General features: G+C 41.0%; 1 protein-coding gene across 7 annotated transcripts in view; it reads left to right on the forward strand.

The window, feature by feature from the left end:
* The window catches only part of PEAK1 (pseudopodium enriched atypical kinase 1), a 346,940-nt gene that overhangs the window by 307,891 nt on the left and 13,384 nt on the right, over window positions 1-25,665 (forward strand). For all 7 annotated transcript variants that reach the window (XM_033107849.1, XM_033107853.1, XM_033107851.1 and 4 more), the window contains one exon: window positions 15,058-15,803. In XM_033107849.1, coding sequence (XP_032963740.1) covers window positions 15,058-15,803 — 746 coding nt within the window. The remainder of the gene's footprint in view (window positions 1-15,057; window positions 15,804-25,665) is intronic.

Raw genomic sequence — 25,665 nt, forward strand, 5'->3', positions numbered from 1 at the left:
CATTTCATCACCCTCAACCAAAACCCACTAGCAGTAACTCTCCATTTATTCCCCTTCCCCCAGCCCCTGGCAACCACTAATGTGCTCTCTGTCTCTGAATTTATATATTTCTGGACATTTCATAAGTGGAATCATATGACATTGGTCTGTTGTGACTGGCTTCTCTCACTTAGCATAATGTTTTCAAAGTTCATACTGGTGGTAGCATACATCAGAACTTCATTTCTTTTTTTGTTTTAAGATTTTTATTAAAATATAGCTAACATACAGTATTATAATAGTTTCATGTGTACACAATAGATATTCAAACTTTATATACTAAAGAAGTGATCACCATAAACCCAGCAACCATCTGACACCGTCCCACGCTGTCACAGTATTATGGACTGTATCCCCCATGCTGTACATTACATCCCCATGACTTACTTGTTTTATAACTGGAAATTTGGACCTCTTATTCCCCTTCACCTTTTTAAATTTTTCAATTACAGTTGACAGTCAGTATTATTATAATTAATTTCGTGTGTACCACATAGGGGTTAGACATTTATATAATTTAAGAAGATACTCCCCCGACTAGTCTAGTACCCACCTGGTACCTTACATAGTTATTACCATATTATTGACTATATTTCCTGTGCTGTACTTTACATCCCCATGACTATTTTTAACTACCAATTTGTATTTCTTAATCCCTTCATGTTTTTCACCCACTCCCTTAACCCCCTCCCCTCCAATCTAGCAACTAACTATCAGTTTTGTTCTCTGTATCTATGAGTTTGTTTAGGATTGTTTGTTTGTCTGTTTGTTTCTTTAGATTCCACATATAAGCGAAATCAAATTGCATCTGTCTTTCTCCGTCTGACATACGCCACTCAGCACAATACCCTCCAGGTCCATCCATGCTGCTGCAGGTGGCAAGAACCCAATATTCCATTGTATATATGTGCCTCCTACTCTTTATCCATTCATCCATCAACGGACACCCAGGCTGCCTCCACATCTTGGCTGTTGAAACAATGCTGCAATGAACATATGGATGCACACGTCCCCTCAAAACAGTGTTTTGGGTTACTTTGGATAAATACTCAGAAGTGGGATTACTGGGTCCTTCTTTGTCTCTTGTTATAACCTTTGTTTTAAAGTCTGTTTTCTCTGCTGTTAAGTATTGCTACCTCAGCTTCTTTGTTTGTTTGTTTGTTTCCATTTTTCTGAAATATCTTTTTCCATCCGTTTACTCTCAGTCTGTGTGTATCTTTTGATCTAAAGTGAGTCTGTTGTAGACGGCATATGTAAGTCTTGTTTTCTTATCCATTCAGCCATCCTATCTTTTGATCCATTTAATCCATTTACATTGAAAGTAATTATTGATAGATGTGGTTATTGCCATTTTATTGTTCATATACTTGATCCTTTTCTTCTTCTTCTTAAAGCAGTCCCTCTAACATTTCTTGTAATACTGGTTTGGTGTGGATGAACTCCTTTACTGTGTTTCCCCGAAAATAAGACCTAGCCGGACCATCAGCATTTTATGGAGCAAAAATAAATATAAGACCCAGTATTATATTATATTATATTATATTATATTATATTATATTATATTATATTATTATATTTAAGACCCAATCTTATATTACATTAAAATAAGACCAGGTCTTATATTAATTTTTGCTCCCAAAGACGCATTAGAGCTGATGGTCTGGTTAGGTCTTATTTTCGGGGAAACATGGTAGCTTTTTCTTGTCTGGGAAGCAATTTATCTGTCCTTTGATTCTAAATGATAGGTTAGCTTGGTAGAGTAATCTTGGTTGTAGGTCTTTACATTTCATCATTTTGAATGTTTCCTACCAATCCCCTTCTGGCCTGCAAAGTTTCTGTTGAGAAATCAGCTGACGGTTTTATGGGGGCTCCCTTGTAGGTAACTAACTGCTTTTCTCTTGCTGCTTTTAAAATTCTCTCTTTGTCTTTCAACTTTGGCATTTTCATTATGATGAGTCTGGTGCGGGCCTCTTTGGATTTATCTTGTTTTGGTCTCTCTGCCCTTCCTGGGCTCGTATGTCTATTTCCTTCACCAGGTTAGGGAAGTTTTCCATCACTATTTTTTCAAATAGGTTTTCAGTTCCTTGGTCTCTCTCTTCTCCTTCTGGTACCCCTATGATGTGAATATTCTTATGCTTGATGTTGTCCCAGAGGCCCCTTAAACTATGCTCATTTTTTTTAATTCATTTTTTTCTTTTTGCTGTTCTGATTGCATGTTTTCTGCTACCTTATCTTCTAAATCACTGAGTCAGTCCTCTGCTTCATCTAATCTGTTGTTGATTCCCTCTAATGTACTCTTCATTTCTGACTGGTTCTTTTTTATGTTTCCTATCTCCACTTTAATGTTTCCTATCTCTTGTTGAAGTTCTTCCTGAGTTAATTGAGCATCTTTATAATCTTTATAACCTGGTAGGTTCCGTGTCTCCATTTTGTTTAGTCTTTTTCTGGAGCTTTGTTTTGTTCTTTTATTTGGGACCTGTTTCTTTGTCTCCCCATTTTAGCTGCCTCCCTATGTTTGTTTCTATGTACTAGGTAGGGCTGCTATGTCTCCCTGTCTTAGTAGAGTGAGCTTTTGTAATAGGTGTCCTGTGGGGCCCAGTGACAGTGGCCCTGGTCACCTGAGCCATGTGGTCCAGGTGTGTCCCTTGTGAGGGTTGTATATGCCCTCCTGTTGTAGTTGAGCCTTTGTTGCTGATTGCACGCCAGTGGAAGGGAGTGACCCTCAGGCTGATTGGTTGTGAGGACTGGTGTGACTACAGGGAGGAGCTGTTGCGCAGGAGCTGACCCTGTGGAGCAGGATTAGCTTTAGCAGGGCTCTGGTGCCTGCCGAGTCTCCCCTTTAGGTGTGTCATCCTTGGAGGTGGCTAAGAGATGTTCCAGCTCAGTCCAAAGCTGACCAATGGGCATACCAGCCCTGGGGTCTCCTGAGAGGGGACTCACTGCAGACCAAGTTCAGCCACAGGCTGTGCCCTACCTGGGGCCACCAGCATGAGCCACAAAGCAATCCAAAGATGGCCGCCACCCACTCTGGGCTTGGAGGTGCCTCGAGAGGCCAAGCCACAAACCAAAACCATCTTTCACTAGTGCCGGGCTTAGGACTGCTCAGCAAAAGGTACAAGACACACCAAAGTCAGGTGCTCCTTGTTGGGTTTTGTGAGCCTTTGAGAGATTTTAGGAAAATCCAGAGCATGAGCCAAGACAGGCCATTTGGATGCAAAAGCTAGTGGAAGCATCTTGGGTGGGCCGACAAGTTGGGTGGGTAGAGGTCTTAGGGAATCACCAGGGCAGAGTTGACAAAAGATGTTAGCCAGGTTGTTGGAGTCTGAGATATGGCGGGACCCATGTCTGCACGCCAGGAGGGAGGGCTCAACCGAAACACAATGTCTTCTTCCCGCTCTTCTGTCTGGGAGAAAAGTGCCCCTCCAGCCCTCGCCCTGAAACCAGACAACTCTGTTGCTCCCCGTATGTACCTGGTGCCTTTCGAGCTGCTGCCTCAGCAGTGGAGCTCAGAGCAAGTGAGTCCGTGCACGGGTCTAATAGGAGCACCTGGGACTCTAGCCGCCCTCCGTCTCACTCAGCTACAATCTCCACTAGTTTTCACAGCCAGAAGTTATGGGGACTTCTCTCTCCTGCGTTGGAACCCTGGGTTGAAGAACCTGGTTTGGGGTTGGGACCCCTCGCTCCTTGGGGTTGGGGGGTGGTCCTCCGCAGCCAAGATATCCCTCTCAATTTTTAATGGTCACACGTGGGTGTGGGACCAGCCTGTTCCCTGTCTCTGCCCCTCCTACCAGTCTCGAGGTGGCTTCTTCTATACATCCTTAGTTGTAGGGCTTCGGTTCAGTTAGACGTCACACGATTTTCAATTATGGTTATTCTGTAGTTTAGTTGTAATTGATGTGGTCATGAGAGGAGGTGAGCACAGTGTTTACCTGCTCTGCCATCTTGACCAGAAAATTCCAGTACTTCTTTTTTTTTTAATGGCTACGTAATATTCCCCTGTATGACTATACTACAATTTGTTTATCTATTCATCAGTTGGAAATTTGGGTTGTTCCTACTTTTTGCCTATTATGAATAATGTTGCTATGAACATTTGTGTACAAGTTTTAGATTCCCACTAGCAATGTATAAGGGTTTGAATTTCTCCATATCCTTACCAACACTTGCTTGTCTTTTTGATTATAGCTAGTTTAGTGGAAGTGAAGTGGGGTCGCATAATGATTTTGGCATGCATTAATCTAATGAGTAATGAGCATCTTTACCATGTGCTTACTGGCCATTTGTGTATATATCTTCTTTGTAGAAATGTCTGTGCAAATCCTTTGCCCACTTTGAATTGGTTATTATCTTTTTATTGTAAGAGTTATTTATAAATTCTGAATACAAGTCTCTTACCAGATATGTAATCTGTACATGTTTTCTCTCATTCAGTGGGTTGTCCTTTCACTTTCTTGAAATTGTCCTTTGAAGAACAAAAGTTTTTAATTTTATGAACTCCAATTTATTTAATTTTTCTTTTGTCACTTGTTCTTTAGGTGTCATATCTAAGAAACCATTGCCTAATCTAAGGTCGAAAAGACTTATTCCTATGTTTTCTCCTACGAGTTTTATTGTTTTAGCTCTTATATTTAGATCTTTGATAGAACATTTTGAATTAATTTTTGTGTATAGTATGAAGTAGGGATCCAACTTCATTTTTTTGCATATGCATATCCAGCTGTCTCAACATTATTTGGTGAAAAGACTATTCCCCATTGAATTGTCTTCGTGTTTTTTTCAAAATTGATTGACCATAAATATAAGGGTTTATTTCTGGGCTCTCTATTCTATCTCATTCATCTATGCTTCCATTTTTTTTATGCCAGTACCCCACCATCTTGATTACTATAGTTTTGAAATCAGGAAATGGGCATTCTCCAACTTTGTTCTCTTTTTTTAAGATTTTTTTGGGGCCACTCTAGATCCCTTGTATTTTCATACAAATTTTAGGATCATCCTGTAATTTCTGCAAGAAAGCCAGCTGGGATTTTGATAGGGATTACATTAAATCTGTAGATTAATTTGGAAGTATTTCCATCTTAACATATTAAGTCTCTCATCCATAACATATCTTTCCATTTATTTAATCTTTAATTTTCTTTAGCAATGTTTGATAATTTTCAGGGTGTAAATCTTGTACTTCTTGTGTTAAATTTATTCTAAATACTTCATTGTTTTTGATGATATTATAAATGGAATTGTTTTCTTAATTTTTTTATTGTTCCTTGCTAATGTATAGAAGTACAATTGATTTTTATATTGATTTTATATCCTGCAACCTTGCTGAACTGGTATATTAGTTCTAATGTGGCTTTTTTTGTTTGTTTGTTTTTTGTGGATTCTTTAGCTTTCCTATATGTAAAATTATATCACCTATGAATAGAGATAGTTTTTCTTCTTTTCTACTTTTTTTTTTTCTTCCTTTCCTTGCTGGGTCCTCCAGGACAATGTAGAAAAAAGTGAGTGGAAATCCTTGTCTTGCTCCTGATTTTAGGCAGGAAACATCTAGTTTTCTACCATGAAGTATAATATTAGCTCTTGGTTTGTTGTAGGTGCCCTTTATCAGGTTTGAGGATGTTCCCTTCTTTTTCCAGTTTGTTCAGTGTTTTTGTCATGAAGAGATGTTGAATTTTATCAGATGCTTTTTCTGCGCCTATTGAGGTGATCATGTGAGGATTTTGGCTTTTTCCCCTTTGTTCCGTTTACATGGTATATTACATTGAGCGATATTCAGATGTTAAACCAACCTTGCATTTCTGGGATAAATACAACTTTGTCATGGCATATAGTCCTTTTTATATGTTGCTGGATTCAGTTTACTAGCATTTCTTGAGGATTTTTGTGTTTATATTCATAAGGCATATTAATCTCTAGTTTTCTTATAATGTCTTTGTCTAGTTTTTGGTACGTTGGTGATATTGGCCTCATTTTTCAAGTTGGGAAGTTTCTCTTCACTTCTTTTTTTTTTGGAAGAGTTTGTGAAGGATTGGATTTAATACTTCTTTAACTCTTTTGTAGAATTCATCAATGAAGCCATATGGTCCTGGACTTTTCTTTATGGGAATTTTTTAAATTACTAATTCAATATCTTTTCTTATTATAGGTACCTGTACAAATTTACTACTTTTTATCTTTCAGCCCTAAGTATTTATTCCTCTAGTCATTCAAGAACTATTTATTGAGCATCTATTATATACAGGCCCTGTTCTTGACATAAAGGATACAACAATGAATCAAACAGAAGTCCTGACCCCCTTGAAGCTTAGCATTCTCATATTCTTTCTCTTATTCTCACGCTGTCTATCTATATACATATTTTGTTTATATTTGTATGTAATATAGCTCTAATCCTTTTTGAAAAATTGCTACATGCCACTGATGGAGAAACAGGATTTGCTGTATATATTGCCATAGTTTGTATAAATTCGTAGGTATTCTTGAGCAGAGTTGTCTGTGTGGAAATTGGAATATATAGGTATTATAGTCACTGTATATATTTGTGATTACCCTTGGCATTGCTATGAGGACATATTTTTAATAAAACAAACTACTTTCTTTATTCATTGTCGTCCTCAGGACCATCAGTGCCTTCTGGTCTGTCTGACCATCAGTAGGAGTATGTATTCATTTCCTAGGGCTGCTGTAACAAAGCACCACAAACTGGGTGGCTTAACACAAGAGGAATTTATTCTCCCACAGTTCTGGAGGCTGGAAGTCTGAGATCATGCTCCCTCTGGGACTCTGGGTGGAGCCCTTCCTGCCTCTCCCTAGAGTCTGGTGGCTACCACACTCCTGGCATCGTTGGCTGGCAGCTACATCACTTCAGCCTCTGCCTCTGCCATCTCATGGTGTTCTCCCTGTGTCACTTTGCTCTTCTAAGGACACCAGTTATATTGGATTAGGGCCCACCCTAATGACTCCATATTAACTTGATGACCTCTACAAGGACCCTATTTCCAAATAAGCTCACATTCACAAGTATCATCAGGGGTTAGGACTTTAACATATTTTGGGAGAAGGGACATAATTCAACCTGTAACAGAGCCCTGTGCTCTAACTTTGAGGTACTGAGTAGAAGCCTCAATAACATTACTAATTTTAATAGCTTTCTTAAAAGTTTCATGGTATATTTCTCTGTCTTTAAAAAAATAATGCCCTCTATCCAATATACAGTAAGCCCTGAAGACATCGTTGATCATACACATGTGTTTTACCTTCTAAGCATAGATATTGCAAAGGAAGCAGAGACAACTGGTTCTATAACTGGGGCTTATAAGAGATGTTCAAAAGTAGCATCTCTCAAATCACAGTTTATGTGCCTCCCTCCTCCAAATAAAACCGAATCACGTACAAGTTTGTAAATGATGTTTGGAACAGCAGTTGACTACTCATATGCACTGTCTCCTGACCACAGTCACAGGAATCGTATACACAGACCAGTTTAAGCAGTGGCAGAAGTCATCTCTGTAATGCAATAAAAGAACGTGGTTTATGAAATTATATTCATATGTGTTGGATTGAAAATAACAAAGTTACAATACAGTATAACTTTGGAACAAATTTAAAAGAACAGAGTAGTATCTTCTGAGCACCCATCTAGTGGCCTTATTGTTTCCAGTGGCCTAGTTTTTTTTTTTATTTAAATTTATTGGGGTGACAATTGTTATTAAAATTACATAGATTTCAGGTGTGCAATTCTATATCACATCATCTATAAATTACATTGTGTGTTCACCACCCAGAGACAGTTCTCCTTCCATCACCGTATATTTGATCCCCCTTACCTTCATCTCCCACCCCCCAACCCCCTTACCCTCTGGAAAGCACTAAATTACGTTCCCCAGATTAATTTTCAAACCCCGTGGCCATCCTGTGGTCACCGACTGCCCTCCAATCCCCTCCCCCACCCCCCCACCCCCACCCCACCCCCCGCCCATCTAGCAACCCTCAGTTTTTCCTCTTTGTCTCCAACACTGTTTCTGGTTAGTTCATTCACTTATTCTTTTCTTTAGATTCCGCATATAAGTGAGATCATATGGTACTTATCTTTCTCTGTCTGACTTATTTCACTTAACATAATGTTCTCTAGATCCATCCATGTTGTTGCAAATGGTAAGATTTCTTTCTTCTTTATGGCTGCGTAATACTCCATTGTATAAATGTACCACAGTTTCTTAATCCAGTCGTCTACCGATGGGCATTTCGGTTGTTTCCATGTCTTGGCTATTGTGTATAGTGCTGCAATAAACATAGGAGTGCATAGAGATTTTTGAATTGGAGTTTTGGATTTCTCCGGATAGATACCTAGGAGTGGGATTACTGGATCATAGGGTAGTTCCATTTTCAGATTTTTGAGATACCTGCATACTGTTTTCCATAGTGGCTTCACCAATCTGCAATCCCACCAACAGTGCACAAGCATTCCCTTTTCTCCACATCCGCACCAGCACTTGTTGTTTGTTGATTTATTGATGATAGCTATTTTGACTGGGGTGAGGTGGTATCTCATTGTGGTTTTTATTTGCATTTCTCTGATGGTTAGTGAGGTTGAGCATTTCTTCATATGTCTGTTTGCCATCTGTATGTCCTTTTTAGAAAAATGTCTCTTTAAGTCCTCTGCCCATTTTATAATTGGGTCGTTTGTTTTTTTGGAGTTGAGTTGAGTGAGTTTTCCATAGATTTGTGATATTAATCCCTTATCAGATATATCATTGGCAAATATCTTTTCCCATTCAGTAGGATCCCTTTTTGTTTTATTGATGGTTTCCTTTGCTGTGAAAAAACTTTTTAGTTTGATATAATCCCACATGTTTATTTTTTCTCTTACTTCCCTCGAGCGAGGGTATATATCAGTAAAAATCTTATTCCGGGTAATGTCTGAGAAGTTTCTTCCTATATTTTCTTCTAGGTATTTTATGGTTTCAGATCTTACATTTAAGTCTTTAATCCATTTTGAATTTATTTTTGTATATGGTGTAAGGAGGTGGTCCAGCTTCATTTTTCTGCATGTGTCTGTCCAGGTTTCCCAGCACCATTTATTGAATAGACTGTCTTTACTCCATCGTACATTCTTGCTTCCATTGTCGTAGATTAAATGGCCATATAGGCGTGGATTTATTTCTGGACTCTCTATTCTGTTCCATTGATCTATGTGTCTGTTTTTATGCCAGTACCATGCTGTTTTGATTACTGTAGCCTTGTAGTATAATTTTAAGTCAGGTATTGTTATACCTCCCACTTTGTTCTTATTTCTCAAGATTGCCTTTGCTATTCGGGGTCTTTTATGGTCCCATATAAATTTTAGGACTATATGTTCTATTTCTGTGAAAAACGTCGTTGGTAGTTTGATAGGAATTGCGATGAATATGTACATTGCCTTAGGCAGTATGGACATTTTAACTATATTAATTCTTCCTATCCATGAACATGATATGTGTTTCCATCTATTTATATCTTCCTTCATACCTTTCTTCAGTGTCTTATAATTTTCTGAGTACAGATCTTTTACTTCTTTGGTTAAATTTATTCCCAGGTATTTTATAGTCTTTGGAACGATTGTAAATGGGATTTTTTTTTAATTTCTCCTTCTGATGTTTTATTATTGGTATATACAAATGCAACTGATTTCTGAATATTAATTTTGTATCCTGCTACTTTACTAAATTCATCTATCAGCTCTAATAGCTTCTTGGTGGAGTCTTTAGGGTTCTCTATATATAGTATCATATCATCTGCATACAATGATAATTTTACTTCCTCCTTACCAATTTGGATGCCTTTTATTTCTTTTTCTTGTCTGATTGCTGTGGCCAGAACTTCCAGCACTATGTTGAATAGAAGCGGAGATAGTGGGCAACCTTGCCTTGTTCCTGATCTTAGGGGGAATGGTTTTAGCTTTTCCCCATTGAGTATGATGTTAGCTGTGGGTTTGTCATATATGGCCTTTATTATGTTGAGATATGATCCCTCTATTCCCACTTTCTTAAGGGTTTTTATCATAAATGGCTGTTGGATTTTATCAAATGCTTTTTCTGCATCTATTGATATGATCATGTGATTTTTATTTTTCATTTTGTTAATGTGGTGTATCACATTAATTGATTTGCGGATGTTGAACCACCCTTGCATACCAGGGATGAATCCCACTTGATCATGGTGTATGATCTTTTTAATGTATTGCTGAATTCTGTTCGCTAATATTTTGTTGAGGATTTTTGCATCTATGTTCATTAGAGATATCGGCCTGTAGTTTTCTTTTTTTGTGGTGTCTTTGTCTGATTTTGGGATCAGGGTGATAGTGGCTTCGTAAAAAGTGTTTGGGAGTCTTCCTTCCTTCTGGATTTTTTGGAAGAGCTTGAGGAGAATAGGTGATAATTCTTTTTTGAACGTTTTGTAAAATTCACCTGTAAAGCCATCTGGTCCAGGGCTTTTATTTGTTGGGAGACTGTTGATTACTGATTCAATTTCCGTGGTGGTAATCAGACTATTCAGGTTTTCTGTTTCTTCTTGAGTTAGCCTTGGAAGGTTGTACGCCTCTAGAAAATTGTACATTTCTTCCAAATTGTCAAATTTGTTGGCATATAGTTGCTCATAGTAACTTCTTAAAACTTTTTGTATTTCTGCAGTGTCCGTTGTCACTTCCCCTCTTTCATTTCTGATTTTATTAATTTGGGTCCTCTCTCTCTTTTTTTTAATGAGTCTGGCTAAAGGTTTGTCGATTTTGTTTATCTTCTCTAAGAACCAACTCTTGGATTCATTGATCTTTTGTATTGTTTTTCTGGTTTCTATTTCATTTATTTCTGCTCTGATCTTTATTATCTCCTTCCTTGTGCTCCCTTTGGGCTTATTTTGCTGTTCTTTTCCCAAATCCCTTCAATGTGAAGATAAACTGTTGATTAGTGATGTTTCTTGTTTCTTTAGGTAGGCCTGCAAAGCTATGAATTTCCCTCTTAGGACTGCTTTCGCGGCATCCCATAGATTTTGGGTCGTCGTGTTTTCATTTTCGTTTGTCTCGAGATATCTTTTGATTTCTTCCTTGATCTCCTGCTTGACCCATTCATTATTTAGTAATAAGTTATTCAGCCTCCATGAATTGGTATGTCTTCCAGTTTTTTTCCTGTGGTTCATTTCTAATTTCATAGCATTGTGATCAGAGAAGACAATTGGTATGATTTCCATTTTCTTAAATTTACCAAGATTTGTTTTGTGGCCTAACATATGGTCTATCTTGGAAAATGTTCCATGTGCGCTTGAGAAAAACGTGTATTTTGCAGCATTGGGGTGAAATGTTCTGAAAATATCGATTAAATCCAAGTGGTCCAATGTATCATTTAAGGCTGTTGTTTCCATATTGATTTTCTGTCTGGAAGACCTGTCCCTTGTTGTCAGATGTGTGTTGAAGTCTCCTACAATAATAGTGTTGCTGTTGATCTCTGTCTTTATGTCAGTCAGTACCTGTTTTATATATTTAGGTGCTCCTATGTTGGGTGCATAGATGTTTACTAGGGTTATGTACTCTTGTCGGATCGATCCCTTTATTATTATATAGTGTCCATCTTTATCTTTTAGTATGTTCTTCATTTTAAAGTCTATTTTGTCAGATATAAGTATTGCAACTCCAGCTTTTTTCTCGTTTCCATTTGCATGAAATATCTTACTCCAACCCTTCACTTTCAGCCTGTGTGTGTCTTTTGTTCTGAGGTGAGTCTCTTGTATACAGCGTATACAAGGGTCTTGCTTTCTTATCCAGTCAGCCGCCCTATGTCTCTTGATTGGAGCATTTAATCCATTTACATTTAAAGTGATTATTGATAGGTACATAGTTATTGCCATTTTTAAATTTGTAGTTAGGTTGTTTTGATCTTTCTTCTATTTACAGAAGTCCTTTTAGTATTTCTTGCAATGCTGGCTTGGTTGTAATAAATTCCTTTAGCTTATTTTTTTCTGGAAAGCTCTTTATCTCTCCATCAACTTTAAATGATAGCCTTGCTGGATAAAGCAATCTAGGTTGTAGGCCTTTGTTTTCCATCACTTTGAGTATCTCCTGCCACTCCCTCCTGGCCTTCAATGTTTCTGTAGAAAAATCATTTGATAGTCTTATGGGAGTTCCCTTGTATGTAACCCTCCGTCTTTCTCTTGCTGCTTTTAGGATTCTCTCCTTGTCTTTAAGCTTTGCCATTTTAACTATAATGTGTCTTGGTGTGGACCTGTTTGGGTTAATCTTGGTTGGAACTCTCTGCACTTCCTGGGCTTGTATGTTGGTTTCCTTCATCAGGTTGGGGAAGTTTTCAGACATTATTACTTTGAATATGTTCTCAATCCCTTGCTTCCTCTCTTCACCTTCTGGTATTCCTATGATGCGCATGTTGTTGCGCTTGATGTTATCCCAGAGGTCTCTTAGGCCATCCTCATTGTTTTTAATTCTTTTTTCTTTCTGTTGTTCCGTTTGGGTGATCTCTGCTACCTTGTCTTCTAAGTCGCTGATTCGATCCTCTGCTTCATCTAGCCTGCTGGTAATTCCTTCAAGTGAGTTCTTAATTTCGGTAATTGTGTTCTTTAGTTCTAACTGGTTGTTCGTTATGATTTCTACATCCTTCTTTATGTTTTCTCTAAGCTAGTTTGTTATGATTTCTACATCCTTCTTTATGTCTTCTCTAAGCTCCTTAAACATTCTTATCACCAGTGTTCTGAACTCTGTCTCTGAAAGGTTGGTTACGTCTGCTTCATTTGGTTCCAGTTGTGGAGGCTTCTTCTGTTCTTTTATTTGGGACGTGTATCTTTGTTTCCCCATTCTGGCTGACTGTGTTTATTTTGATATATTAGGTAGATCCCCTAGAGTTCTTAGTTCTTGCTAGGTTATCTTGTGTAGTATGTGTCCTTTATATTTGACTCGCACCGCGTCGTCCTCCTCCGCGTGTGCTCCAAAGGTGACTCTTGTGTTGTGTACACTGTCCCGTTCAAGAAGATCTTTAATTGCTTTTTGCTTGTGAGTAGGTGGGGTTAACTCCTGGGCTGACCTGTTGTGAGACTTGGCTCTGCCCCCCGCAGGTCGCTCTGCTGCGTGAGGGTTGACCACCCAAATGTGGTTTGGCCTCTATGGGTTCCAGTGCCTGCAGAGAACCCCCTCTGGGTGTGTGACCTGCAGGTCAAACCCGGCAGCACTCCGGTTTGGTCTGGAGTTGGCCCCTGGATATGCTGAATCCCGTGCCTCTCAAGCTGGGCCCCGGCAGGGCAGTTTCAGCACAAAGCAAATCACCAAGCACAACAGCAACGACAACGGCAAAGAAAAAAATCAAATACATTCACATGCAAAAAACAGCTGATAACCCCCACTCGACACAGGCAAAGACATCAAAGATATAAAGACAAAGCAAAACAACACAAAACAAAGCAAAACAAAAAGCAGCGACAGTCTTGGCTTAAGCCCACCAAGTAATGTCCAGGTTGTCCTCTGCTGTACCAAAGAGCCCCCTGCTTATTGTGCAGGCAGAGCCGGTCACCTGGTGCCCAGAGTGACTTTGGGACTGCAGACTTAAATGCGTGGGCCTGAGGGGTCTGGATGATAGTTTTTACAAAGTCAGTGCCGTTTCTGCCCTTGTCTGCACATATGCACACTGAGAGTAGCACCACCAGCCCCTTGTCCAGAACTCCTGAGTCCTAGGGCAGTTCTTCAGTGTGTGTGTGTGAGTGCGGGCGGGAGATTTCTGATCTGCTGAAAGCCCAGAGCTGCGCCTGCCTCACTGCTGATCTCCGGGTGTGTCTCTGCAGCTGCACCCGCCCCGCCCAAGGCAGGCCAGAAAGAGTGGGGGCTGGAGATGGAGGGGTCTTCACTCTCCCAGCCCAGCCACGCGTCACCCTCTTCCCGCAGGCCAGAAAAGGTGGTGGCTGGGGGTGGAGGAGTCTCTTCTCTCCTAGCCCAGCCAAAATCACACACACTTCCCAGTCTCCCTGGGTCAGGGCTGCCCGTCAGGCTTCCCAGAGTCTGAGCTTTACGGCTCCTCTGTAATCTGCCGCCACTCCTCAGTTCAGGGGCCGGTTTAAGTCTCTGGAAGGGCGGGGGTAGGATTGGAAGAGCGGGGCGGGGGAGGGGCCCAGGTATGGAGACTGTGTTCTTTGTCTGCCCTAGGGCGACTCCGACCGCCCTCCCGGCGGGAGAGATCCGCAGTGGGACGCAGGGAAAGAGCCCACCTCCCGGTCTCTGCGCTCTCCGCTCCGCCCTGGGCTCCTGTGCGTGCCCGGCACAGCGGGTCTCACCTCGGTTCTCAGTTTTCGCCCCCACCAGCCGAGGCTCCGTTGCGGGCTGGGATCTCCCGCCGCTGCCGGCCGGGCGCTTTCACTCCGCTCCTCTTTTTCCTTCCCCTGCTCGCCCAATTAGCGCACCTTCAAGTACTCCTTAGCTTCAAGTAAACCACGAATCTCCCCGCTGTTCTGTGCGATGAGCAAAAAGTTCCTTGATGGGTTATAGGTCTTGTTTGCAAGAAGATCCGGAGGAGAACTCAGAAAGTGCGCCCTGCTGCCACCATTCCTATGACGTCACCTTCCAGTGGCCTAGTTTTAATTGTTGTTGATAATCCTCCCAAATATTTTTTTATCCACAAATGCTATTATGTGACTCTGTCACAATGCAGTTGTTTTAGTGTCTGTCACTCTTTGGTATTCTAGAGGGGTGAATACAGCACTCAGAGTCAGGAGTGGAGAGTCTGGGTGCCTGTTTGAAAACAGCCAACCTCCCTGTCCCTCTGTCACAGAAATGTGGAGCCATTGTTCCCGTTTGTTGTTCTCACCAAGTATTGGGCTCTACCTTCAATAGTTAGCTGTTTGTTCATTGGTTTTTTTCCTTCTACAATTTGGAATTAAGGCACTGACTTCTCACATTCTTATGGCCATCTCACATCTTTCTGCTTAAGTTTCAATTACATAACAATAAAGAAAACTTTACGTACTTATTCTTTTTCCTTTCTTTCTTTTCAAACAATCCAGGGCAGTCTAGAGCAGCCATGATCCCTCCCAAGCATCCACGACAGCCTAAGGGAGCTTTGGATGATGGCATTACCTTTGCTGGGAAAACAGACCAAGAAGCACCTAATGATTCCCAGCCTACCCCACCCCCGCTGCCAAAGAAAACAATCGTAAGAGCCAATACAGAGCCAACCTCCAAAGACCTCCAGAAATCCACAGGAACTAGTCTCTGTGTCATGGCTAATCCCACCTACGATATTGATCCCAACTGGGATACTAGCAGCGCTGGCTCTTCTGTCAGTTATGAACTCAAGGGCCTGGACATTGAGTCTTACGACTCCTTGGAGAGACCTTTGCACAAGGAGCGCCCTGTCCCCTCAGCAGCAAACAGCATCTCCAGCTTAACCACTGTCAGTATTAAGGACAGATGCTCTAACAGCATGGAATCCCTGTCCAGTCGGCGTGGCCCCTCCTGCAGACAGGCCTGGGGCATCCAGAAGCCACAGAGACAAGCACTTTATCGAGGACTTGAGAGTCAGGAAGAAGTGGTGGGGAAGATCCGAAGCCTTCATACGGACACCTTGAAGAGACTGGCTGTTAAATGCGAAGACATCTTCATGGCTGGGCAGAAAGACCAACTCCGTTTTGGGGTGGACAGCTGGTCAGATTTCAGGCTCACCAGTGACAAGCCGTGTTGTGAGGCAGGAGATGCCGTCTACTACACAGCTTCATATGCAAAAGATCCACTTAATAACTATGCAGTCAAGGTAAGAAAATGCTATAAATGTGATTTTAATCTTATCCAACACAGTGGTCCTGGGACGGATCTGTTCTTTCCTCCATCCCTTCACTCAGCAGAAAGTTTTGAGCATCTACCTTACCCCCAGATATTGTGATAAGCAGGGGGCTTACTTTTTTTTTCTTCTGTTCTTTTTATTTTTTCTTTTTATTTATTTAATTAAAGTTTATTGGGGTGACAATTGTTAGTAAAATTACATAGATTTCAGGTGTACAATTCTGTATCACATCATCTATAAAGCCCATTGTGTGTTCACCACCCAGAGTCAGTTCTCCTTCCATCACCATATATTTGATCCCCCTTACCCTCAGCTCCCACCCCCCACCCCCCTTACCCTCTAGTAACCACTAAACTATTGTCTGTGTCTATGAGTTTTTGTTTCTCATTTGTTTGTCTTGTTCTTTTGTTGTTTTTGGTTTATAGACACATATCAGTGAAATCATATGGTTCTCTGCTTTTTCTGTCTGACTTATTTCGCTTAGCATTATACTCTCAAGATCCATCCATGTTGTCACAAATGTTCCTATATCATGTTTTCTTACCGCTGAATAGTATTCCATTGTGTATATATACCACAACTTCTTTGTCCATTCATCTATTTTGTTTGTTTCCATGTCTTGGTAAATAAAGCTGCAATGAACAGGGGGCTTACTTATTATCAAAAGAGAAAAACAGACGTGTGAAGAGACAGACTTAGAACCCTGTATACTAAGTGCGAAGATAAAGCTGAACAGCATTCTGTGGGAGCTGAGAAGGACCTTAACCCAGACTCTAAAGGTCAGCAAAGTCTACTTGAAGTAGGGGCTCCTTGAACTGTGATCATCTGCAAAGGCTGTCTGTGACATGCCTTCCATTCTTCCGTGTTTCTGTATTTCTTCTCTCGCCAATAAGAGACCTTGTCTGCCTCTGTTCTGTAACTGCTCTGCTTCCTGGAAAAACACTTTTAGGGAGGAAGATAACCAATATTTGTTGATGTGCCAGGAACTCTGTTAGTGTTATTTAATTTAATCTTCACATCAACTTTATGAGGTTAAGATCATTTTATCCATTTGACATGTAAGGAAAATACAGCTCAGAGAGGTGAGCTAACTTGGTTAGGGTCGCACAGCTAGAAATTAGTAGAGCTGGGATTTAAATACAGATCTCTGAGTCCATAGCCTGCCCGTTGTCCATTATGTCACATATCAATTTCTTAAATGTATATCACCCATTGCAGACAACCCACGTCTTCAAGAGGGCTAAAACTCACATCAGGAACTTGTCCAGTTCCATTCACTGTGACAACGTCATAGGCTTTATCAATGTGCTAAAGAAAGCATGGACTTTGAAGTCTAAAAGATCTGGGTTCACATTCTGGTTCTGGCACTTAGTAGCTTTGTCACAAATTGCTACTCTGAGTCCCAACTTCCTCAGCTTTAAAAGGGTGTGATAATGGTACCCATCCTCTGGGGCTGTTTGGCTAAAAGAGAACAAAATGTCCCTAATAAGTGTTCATTTATTTCACTATTCCTTAGACTCTTCTCCAGGTTACTTGAAGAGAAGAACAATATTGAAGCCTCAGTTTCCTCCTCTTAGATGTTTACAGTGTTAATCCATCTAGTTTGTCAGACTGAGGTTAGAATGAAGGAGGTTTTTTGTTTCTTTTTCATCATATTTTTTATTTCTTGTTTTTCTTTTTTTTAATCTTTCTCTTTTTTTTAATTAAAGTTTATTAGGGTGACAGTGGTTAGTAAAGTTCAGATGAAGGAGTTTTTAAAAACACAAAGCTCTATGCAAACTGAAGGTAATGTTCTCCATTCCCACAGTCCCTTCTTGCTGATCCTACTCGCTAGTTCCAAAGCAGTTAGCATACCTCAATGACTCCCATGTGTTAACTCGGCTTAGAAAGACCAGATGGTGTCTTAGGAAGTTACTAGACAGGCTACACTGTTGCCCTTACCTGTCAATCGCAGCGCACATTTGGACCAGACGTTTAGCTAGCTGCTCTCTGCAGCCACAGCACCTGCACCGTTTGGCTATCTAGTGGCCCTGCCAGAGTGACCCTGTGCCTCAGCCCACACTTTTTAAATTCAATTGAGGGGTAAACTCCAGAGAGAGGATCTGGATTCAAGTTAACACATTACTGTTGAGCCTAAAACTGGCATTTTGAGATTCTGTGTAGCATTCAAGAGCTGTTACGTCAATTAGGGTTAGGGGGCCTCATACACCTTGGATTATCTTATTATCTTACTGCTACGATACAAGATCGCCTGTTTCAGACAGGGGCATTGAAATATATGTGATTTCAAAACAACTGAGAAGTAGGACTTGACTAAGGTATGTATTATTTCCATGTGATCGTGTCTCCTTCTCAAATCAGTGATCTAGTGCTGATTGCTTTGCCTGTAAGGATGCAGAAGCATTCCGCCAAGGACAGGGGGGCAAAGGGCTGTTACAGGGAGCTACTGGAGATGCAAGAGAGGGGTTTCTACACCAAGACCCTCTGGGCTTTTCTACAAGTACCCAGCGGATTATACCATCTCAGAGAAACAAACTCCTAGGACACGGTGAGCCCTTCCTTTGCAGAGATAAGCAAGAGACTAGTAGCTGGCTCATACTTTACTGTTAGTCTTCCGAAGGTATCCCTTCCCATACTAACGGAGTTTAGAATAGGCTAACAGGCATGACTGTCTCTCTTTGTTAAATTTATTTTTCAATTACAGTTGACATACCGTATTGTATCAGCTGCAGGTGTACAGCATATGGTTACACATTTATATACCTTACAGAGCGGTCCTGATCCCCCGACTAGTCTAGTACCCACCTGGCACCTTACATAGTTATTACTATTATTGACCATATTCCCTGTGCTGTACTTTACATCCCCATGACTATTGTGTAGCAACCAATTTGTATGCCTTAATCCCTTCACCTTTTTCACCAGACCCCAACCCCCTTCCCATCTGGCAACCATCAGTCTGTTCTCTGTACCTGACTTTGTTTTTATTTTGTTTTTTATGTTTTTTAGATTCCACATATGAGCAAAACATATGGTATTTGTCTTTCTCAGTCTGACTTATTTCACTGATTTCACTTATTTCTCTAGGTCCATCCATGTTGTCATTCTTTTTTATGGCAGAGTACTACTCCAGTGTATATAGGTACCACATCTTCTTTAGCCGATTGTCTATCAATGGACACTTAGGTTGCTTCCATATCTTGGCTTTTGTAAATAGTGCTGCAGTGAATATAGGAGTGCATATATCTTTTCAAATTAATGTTTTGGATTTCTTCAGATAAATGCCCAGAAGTGGGATTGCTTGGTCATATGGTAGTTCTATTTTTAATTTTTTGAGGAACCTCCATGCTGTTTTCCATAGTGGCTGCCCCAATCTCCAATGCCACCAACAGGGCACAAGGGGTCCCTTTTCCCCACATCCTCGCCAACACTTGTTGTTTGTTGATTTATTGATGATAGCCATTCTGACTGGGGTGAGGTGATAGCTCATTGTGGTTTTTATTTGCATTTCTCTGATGATTAGTGATGTTGAGCATTTTTTCATATGTCTATTTGCCATTTGTATGTCCTCTTTGGAGAAATGTCTGTTCATGTCCTCTGCCCATTTTTTAATGGGATTGTTTGGGGGGTTTTTTGGTGTTAAGTTGTATGAGTTCTTTATATGGTTTGGATATTAACCCCTTATCAGATATATCATTTGCAAATATATTGTCCCATTCAGCAGGTTGCCTTTTTGGTTTGTTTATGCTTTTCTTTGCGGTGCAAAAGCTTTTTAGTCTGATGCAGTCACACTTGTTTATTTTTGTTTTTGTTGTCTTTGCCCTAGAAGACATAACCAAAAAAATACTGCTAAGACCTATGTCAGAGAAATTACTGCCTATGTATTCTTCTGGAGTTTCATAGTTTCAGGTCATTTAAGTCTTTAATCCATTTTGAGTTTATTCTTGTATATGATGTAAGAAGGAGGTCTAGTTTCATGTTTTTGCTTGTGTCTGTCTAATTTTTCCAGCTCCAATTATTGAACAAACTATCTTCACCACATTGTTTGTTCTTGCCTCTTTTGTCATAGATTAATTGACCATATAGACCTGGATTTATTTCTGGGCTCTCTGTTCTGTTCCACTGATCTCTGTGTCTGTTTTTATGCCAGTACCATGATGTTTCGATTACTATGGCCTTGTAGTATAGTTTGCTATCAGGCAGTATGATACCTCCAACTTTGTTCTTTGTCAAGATTACTGTGGGTCTTCAGGGTCTTTGTGGTTCCATATAAATTTTAGGATTATTTCTTCCAGTTCTGTGAAAAATGCCATTGGTATTTTGATAAGGATTGCATTGAATCTGTAGATTGCTTTGGGTAGGATGGACATTTTAAAGATGTTAATTTTTCTAATCCATGAGCACCGTATATGCTTCCACTTATTGGTATGACTGTCTCTTGAAGGGACTACTTAATAATGTTACAAAAGGAAGTCAGTGCTAGAATTTAGCAATTTATAAACCGAAGGATACTACTTCTTAAATACCAAATCCACTGCAGTAATAGAATACTAAGATCTTTACTTTGGATGTTGTCTTAGTATGCTCAGGCTGCCATAACAAAACACCATAAAATGAATGGCTTACGTAACAGAAATTTATTTTCTCACAGTTCTTAAAAATCCACGATCAAGGTCCTGGCAGATTCCGTTTCTGGTGAAGGCCGTCTTTCTGGCTGGCAGGTAGCTGCCTTCTCCCGGGGTCCTCACATTGCAGGAGGGCTGGGGGGTCTCTGGTGTCTCTTATCCATATCTGGGCCCCACACTTATGACCTCATTTAACCTCAGTTACCTCTTTGTAGTCCCTATCTCCTAATAGCATTTCAACATATGGATTTGGGGGCGTACAATTCCATTCATAACATTTTCCCATGCCCCCCTCCGGCATGTTATAGCCTTATTACACGCAAAATACGTTCAGTCCATGCCAACAGCCCCAGGGATCTTAACTCATTCCAACGTCAACTCTAAAGTCCAAAGTCTCATATAAATATCATGTAAATCATGGGTGAGACTTGAGTTCTGATTCATCCTGAGGCAAATTTCCTGTGAAACTAGACAAGTTATATGCTTCCAAAATACAATGGTGGACAGGCATAAAAGATAGGCAGTGCCTTTCTAAGAGGGAGGAAGGAAGAGAGGGAGGGAGGGCTTATGGGTCCCAAGCAAGTCCAATATCTAGCAAGGTGGATTCCATCAGATCTTATGGCTTAAGAGTAACCCTCTCTGATTCAGCACTGTACCCTCCAGACCCACTGGGGTGGCCCTGCCCACACAGCCCTCTGTGACGTCCCTCCTACACGGCTCTCTGCCAGGATGGTCTATCCCTGGCCTTCCAAATCTGGAGAGGCAGCCCTACCCTTCGAAGCCAAGGAGGCAACAGGCTTACCCTGGGCCTGTGGTGGTTGTAGCGGCCCTTATCTCTGAAATACCTTCAGGGTCACTCTTCCCTTTCCTTGAAGAATAGTGCACTTTAGCAGCTGAATGGCTCTGTGGTCCAGTCTGTAGAGGCCAAGAAGTCCTACAACTTTCTTTCATTCCATCCCAATTTCTGTGTCCCTTTAGTTCAAACTGTCGGTGCTTTTGTTGGTGTAATCCCCTCTCTATTTGCAGCTTCTGCTGAGATGGCATGAGTCACACCCCTGGTCTAGCTCTTTATCAAATGGTTGTTCCCCCACACCCTTAGTGTTCCCTTCAGAACAAGCTTTCTTGTTTTTTGCAATTTGGATAGGTGAGAATTTTCCACGTCTTCAAATTCTGGTTCCTTTTTCCTTAACAATTCCTTCTTCAATTCTTTTCTCTCCTGCATTTTACTTTGAGCAGTTAGGAGAAAACAAGCCACTCCTTCAATATTTTGCTTAGAAACCTGTCAGCTAAAGATCCAGTTTCATCACTCACAAAGTTCTACCTTCCGTGAAGCACCAGGACCCAGCTTAGCCAAGTTCTTCGTCATTTTGTAAGAAGCACCCCTTTCCTCCAGTTTCTGAGAACATGTTCCTCGTTTCTGTCTGAGACCTCCCCAGAATGACCCTTAATGTTCATATTTCTACCAACAGTCCATTGATTATGTAGACATTTTTATCATGCATCTCAAAACTCTTCCAGCTTCTATCCAAACCCAAAGCTGCTTCTACATTTTGCGGTATTTGTTAGAGTGGCACCCGTTTCTTAGTCTGCACAGACTGCCATAACAGATTACTGTAGACTGAATTGCTTAAACAACAGAAATGTATTTTTGCCCCATTCCCAGGAAGGAGGCTGGAAAGAGGACTCTCTCTCCCTGGCTTATAAACAGCTGTGTCTTCATGTAGTGGATTAAGGGTCAGGGTCGGGGACAAAGTCTATCACATCAGGGATGAGAGTTTCAACATAGGACTTTGGGGAGGACATAGTTCAGTCTTTCATTCTGTTTTTCATTCGCTGTGAATAGCTTTATAATTTTTATTGGTCCTAAACTAAAAGACAGATCAAGAAAAGCAGATTGGGAGTCAGCTGACGTGGGTCCAAATTCTGAGTCTCTTGCTGTGTGTTCCCAAGCATATCCTGTAACCTCTCTTGGCTTTCACATGAATGTATGTTAAGTGCCCTAACCTACCTTATAAGATTGTTTTAATTAATGCATATATGTTTATGTAGTGAAACTGCTTTTGTAAACTATAAAGCACCTATAAAATATAATAAAATGATGCATTATTGTTTTTAACAGTAATGGAAAATTACTGCTCATAGTTCTTTAGATCACTCACTGTTATTATTCTTTAATATGAAGCATGAGCCTGAGCATATTGAGATATTTTATTTCTCATTACTTAGAAAATATAAACATCTTTCCTTAAAATTATGAGAGAAAGCTGCTCAATTTAATAAATTATGGTACATCAGCCCAATAGGATGTTTGTAGCTATTAAAAATGGTAATTATGAAGACTATATAAATCATGAAAAACATGTTTTCACATGAAAATAGCAGAATACCAAACAGTGTGATCATAACTTTTAAAAAAATGACCTACAAAATAGTAATATGCAAATAATTCCTGTGTAAGAATAGTAATAATTATAGGTGATTTTTATTTTATTTTTAAAAATTATGTCATCATGTCTTTTCAATGCAAAAACTAAGGAATTAGAGATTTTGGATCGTTTGACACTGAGCTTCTTGCAAGCAGGTATCCTTATTCAGCTCTGCAGTCCATTACGCTAGCACAAATTATAAGTAGCTCATGTTTCGTGCTCCCCAGCTTTGTACACACTCATCCAGTCTGGACTGCTGTCCTGGAAAGAGCCTTATCACCTGCTCCTGACCTATTCCAGAGTCACCTGGGAGTCCTCATGAAAAATGTAGTTTCCTCGGCCTCATCCTGCACCTCCAGAATCAGAATCCCTGGAAGCTGCATCGTTAACAAGGTTCCTACACACAACCTTGGAGGACTGTTTACACAGTGGTTAAAAATCTGGGCTTTCACTCATATGTGGGATGTGAAACTGAAGGCAACAAGGGAACAAGACAAGCAAACAAAGAAACAGAAACTCATAGACACAGACAATAGTTTAGTGGTTACCAGAGGGTAAGGGGGGAGAGAAGGGTGGTAGATGAGGGTAAGGGGGATCAAATATATGGTGATGGAAGGAGAACTGACTCTGGGTGGTGAACACACAATGGGATTTATAGATGATGTAATACAGAATTGTACACCTGAAATCTATGTAACTTTGCTAACCATTGTCACCCGAATAAACTTTAGTTAAAAAAAAACAAAAAACAGAATCAGGGCTTAATTTTAAGTCGGACAGACTTGGATTTAAATTTGTGCTTTAGTAACTTACTGGCTATGTTCCCGTGGCTCAACTACTTGCCTTTTCTAAGCCTGGTGTCTGTATCTGTAAAATGGAGAAAATAGCTCCTTCTTGAAGCCGTGGTGAAACATCACAGGAGTCACTGTGCATATAGTGGCATGTCTCGTGCTCAGAGTGCCATTTGGCACAAAGCAGGCATCCAGCGAGTGGTAGCTGTTTGTGCCTTCGCTCTCTTCTTGTGTACCTAGAAAGTGCCTATGTTTCCTTAAAGAACCCAGCTCTGTGAATTTTCTTTTCTGATCTCTTGAGGACATGTTCACAGCTCCTCTCTGTGTACCCACTCTCTGCCGAGTGACTTTCACTGTCACTGCACTAGTAGCTATCGAGGTGTACAATTAATTATGCAGTAAGAGTGACGTGCCCCCCCCACACTGTTAGACGTGAACTCACCCATGGCAGCAGCCATGCCTTATTAATCTTCATGTCCTTACTGTATTATTAATCTAATAGCTTAACTTTAGACAGCATTATATACTATCTAATATAGCACCATGTATACGGTAGGCATCCAGCAAACACTTTGTGACCTTTTAGCGAACATTTACCAAATAAAACATCGTGATATTGGTGTGAGTTTGCAGAAATGCATATGCAAAGGGCAAAGGCCTTGCCCCAAGGAGCTCACATCACGGGGGGAAAGACAAAGGCAGAAGTAGCTCGGAAGGAGGCAGATTATAATGAGGTGTACAGAGTGCTGTACAGAGATGTAAAGATGCAGGAATGGAAGGCGTCTGCTACCACGCACCTCAGGGCCAAGAGAAAGGGCCTCTTGTGTGGTGAGTACAGTGCATGGGGAGAGTAGTGGGAAATCAGGCCATGGAGAGGTTTGGGGCCAAATTTAGAAGCTTTGAATGATGAGCTGAAGAGATTAGACTTTATTTTATGTTCTGTGGCAAGCCAGTAAAGATTTTTAAACAGAGGCATAACATAAGATTAATGATATTGGAAGAAGATTCTAGTGGAAAAGTCCAGGAGGACTGGAGCAGTGTGGGGACAGAGCCAGGAGTGCAGTTCCCAGGCTCTCGGCCTCCCATGGAAAGGTGCTGGCTCAGGTAGTAAATGGCCGTCGACTGTGATTGGATGGCCATCAGCTGTGGCTAGTTGGCCGTCAGCTGGAGCCAGTGGGCCATTGGCCACTAATATAACTGCCATGACTACACTAGCAGCAAATGGGGGCTAGCAAGAAGATGGTGGCTGAGCTAGCAAGAGTGGATTGCAGTTAGCATAGTGGATTGCAGCTAGCAAGTGAGGTGGGTTGGCAGAGAGAAGTGGATGGTGGGTTGCGGAACGTGTGGCTCCTGCTTCCTGTGTCTCCAACCCAACCGCCAGTGAGAATATAGTGGTGTGACTCCCCTATCTATGTCTCCGTGAGTGTTGGTTTTTGGCCTCACCGTATCCTACGTTCTTATGTGGGGAGCGGGACTGGAGACCCCGCATGACACCCCGCATGACAAGCAGGGAAGGCAATTATTATGCTGTTGCAATAGTCCACGTAAATATTATAATAAGGCCCCCTGAAACCGGCAGTGCAAAGAAGGTGCAGGCGGTAACAAATGAGAGCCTGTGTGGTGAGTGGCTTGATGGAGGACGAGGCAATAATGCTAACATTTCAGGAAGGAACAACTCCAGGAGGGTGGTGATGCCATTATTAACTGAAATATGAGTCGGAAAACCCAGGACGATCAGCTCTACGTGAAGTACCCTCATAGGACAACCAAATCGAGAGAAACTGTAGCCAGAGAAAAATGTAGGTTTGGACGGGAGAAGAGAGGTCAAGGCTAGAATGTGTTCCCCAGTCGTCTCACAGACTTGACTTAATTCAGACTGTGGGACTTCATGGGGTTGTAGTGCTGGAGCCACAAAGTGGGAAATGGCCCACACGTCTAAGGGGCCCAAATCAGGAGAATTTGGAGCAGAAGTACCGAAAAGCGAGGCCCC

The sequence above is a fragment of the Rhinolophus ferrumequinum genome, chromosome 6 (assembly GCF_004115265.2).
Source record: "Rhinolophus ferrumequinum isolate MPI-CBG mRhiFer1 chromosome 6, mRhiFer1_v1.p, whole genome shotgun sequence".
In the NCBI taxonomy this organism is placed as follows: Eukaryota; Metazoa; Chordata; class Mammalia; order Chiroptera; family Rhinolophidae; genus Rhinolophus; species Rhinolophus ferrumequinum.